The sequence below is a fragment of the Cariama cristata genome, unplaced genomic scaffold (assembly GCF_000690535.1).
Source record: "Cariama cristata isolate BGI_N322 unplaced genomic scaffold, ASM69053v1 scaffold7275, whole genome shotgun sequence".
In the NCBI taxonomy this organism is placed as follows: domain Eukaryota; kingdom Metazoa; phylum Chordata; class Aves; order Cariamiformes; family Cariamidae; genus Cariama; species Cariama cristata.
The window spans coordinates 1-2,234 of NW_009619148.1; the positions used below are offsets into that span (position 1 = coordinate 1).

At 41.6% G+C, this 2,234-nt stretch overlaps 1 protein-coding gene across 1 annotated transcript in view; it reads left to right on the plus strand.

Moving 5' to 3' along the window:
• Positions 1–1,521: 1,521 nt before the first annotated feature.
• The window catches only part of MTMR12 (myotubularin related protein 12), a gene marked incomplete at its 5' end in the record, with an annotated part of 13,474 nt that continues 12,761 nt past the window's right edge, over positions 1,522–2,234 (plus strand). Inside the window, one exon of the mRNA XM_009701123.1 lies at positions 1,522–1,628. Within this exon, the coding sequence (XP_009699425.1) occupies positions 1,522–1,628 (107 nt within the window). The remainder of the gene's footprint in view (positions 1,629–2,234) is intronic.

Genomic DNA, 2,234 nt, shown 5'->3' on the forward strand with positions numbered 1-2,234 from the left:
CCAGGACATGGTTGGCTTTGTGGGCTGTGCTTTGAACGCACATTGCTGGGTCATGTCCAGCTTTTCGTCCACCAGTACCTCCAAGTCCTCCTCCATGGGGCTGTTCTCGATCACATCATCCCCCAGCCTGTATTGATACTGGGGGTTGCCCTGACCCATGTGCAGGACCTTGCATTTGGCCTTATTGACCTTTGTGAGGTTCACATGGGCCCACTTCTCAAGCTTGTCCAGGTCCCTCTGGATGGCATCCTGTCCCTCAGGCCTGTCAACCGTGCCACACAGCTCAGTGTCATCTGCAAACTTGGTGAGGGTGCACTTGATCCTGCTGTTTGTGTCATTAATGAAGATACTAAACAGTATTGGTCCCAATATGGACCCCTGAGGGACACCACTCATCCCTGATCTCCATCTGGACATTGAGCCGTTGACCACTACCCTCTGGATGCGACCATCCAACCAATTCCTTATCCACCAAACCGTCCATCCATCAAATCCATTTCTCTCCAATTTAGAAAGAAGGATGTTGTGGGGGACTGTGTCAAAGGCTTAACAGAAGTCCAGATAGATGACATCAGTAGCTCTTCACTTGTCCACTGTTCAGAGGCCTTGTAGAATTCTTCTCATTATTTCCAAAATATTTTTGGGAAGCTACTGTCAAAATAGCTTGATCGTATTAAATCTGTTTGAGATGGCAGTAAAAGGACAAAATAGTCATTTTTTCCACTCTTGATGATTGTGAGGTTTTTGCATCTTTCTGAGGTGTACCTCTTGGCTACTATAAATTGATAGCAGAAATTTAACTTCCTGATTTGACTTGTGTAGTATTCCTGACAAAAATGATTCTGACTCCCAGTTTCAAAGCAAGCTTAAAGATCAGCTTGAAAGCTTTAAGGAGTAGGTGTGAGTCAAGAAATTATGTGTAAAGGGAAGTAAGAAGCTTTGAGGACTGATGTGCTACAAGGAATACCTGTAGCTATGCAATCTGATTTAGTTGTGGAGTGTTTGTTTAATATCTTACTCCATATGCCTAGATGACACTTTATGCATAGCTCACGTGCAAAGGCATGACAGTGTGAGTTATCTCAAGGCTGAACTGTAAGAAAAACACTACTATATCTGTGTGGAGAAACTGATGGCTAATATATGTGAGTTACTTACAAGAGCTATCTTGCTATGGCATATATTCCAGCATAATTTGGCCATATAGACATTTTGATCAATTTTTTTTCACCTGTGAGGGCAGTTGAGAAAATAATGTTCTGATATAATCTGACACTTTATGTTTCCCTGTGCCTGTATAAAGCTTAACTTAAAACTTGCGAGTGGTAACACAGTGTACTGAGGCATGTAGTTTTGGTGCAGATGTAGAATTTTGCTTCTACTTATGGGTTTGTTGAATACACCAAAAATTCATTGGAGCACAGCATAGAGAAATTTCTTGTAATTACTCCATCATTTAAGCAAATACTTTGTGCAGCACAGTCTACCAATTTTTATCACCTGGTAAATGTCTTTCTGCAGATTTGGTGTTGGTCTTGCCATAACGGTGCTGCTCTTCTCAAAATGTCTGCATTTCCCAAAGAACAGGATGACAGCACTTCACAAATGCAAAAAGCCTTCTTGGATGGGTCAGTAATAGCTATTCTGTCCACAACACTTTGCTTGGTATGGACCTTGCTTCTCTTTTTCCATATATGCTATATCTTTAAGCTTGCACGCATCAGGAAACAAGTTCTAGATCTAAAAGTAGTTTTCTGTAGTGGAATGGGTTTAAGCCCTTGGCCTAACAGCATGGGTCAGTTGTGCAGGCCTGTAACACAACTGAAGGCTTATTTGCAGAAAAACATATCTATATGTCAGATGAATCTCTGTACAAACTGTGTGATGTGTTATCGGGTAAAGCAGCACCAAAGCCTGTAGGTCTTAAGTACAGTTAAAGTATCATTAGCTGATGGGCTCAATTGTGGTTGCAAGTAAGAGAAATCGAGGCTCCCTCTCTAAACATGGATTTGCAAGCTGAGTTTTAAATCTCTCTGAACTCGGCCGCCTTCTGAAAACTAGGTTCATGTTCTTAAATAACTTTAGATGAAGTGACCTAAAATGACTGAGACAGTCTAGCAGTTCACTGCCGCTACTTTCAAATGTGATGGCAGACAGCACTGTGTTTCAACTGACATAGTGAGCTGAATTAGCTCAGCAGTCTGAAAAATGCCAAAGTTAACATAAGGGAAAGA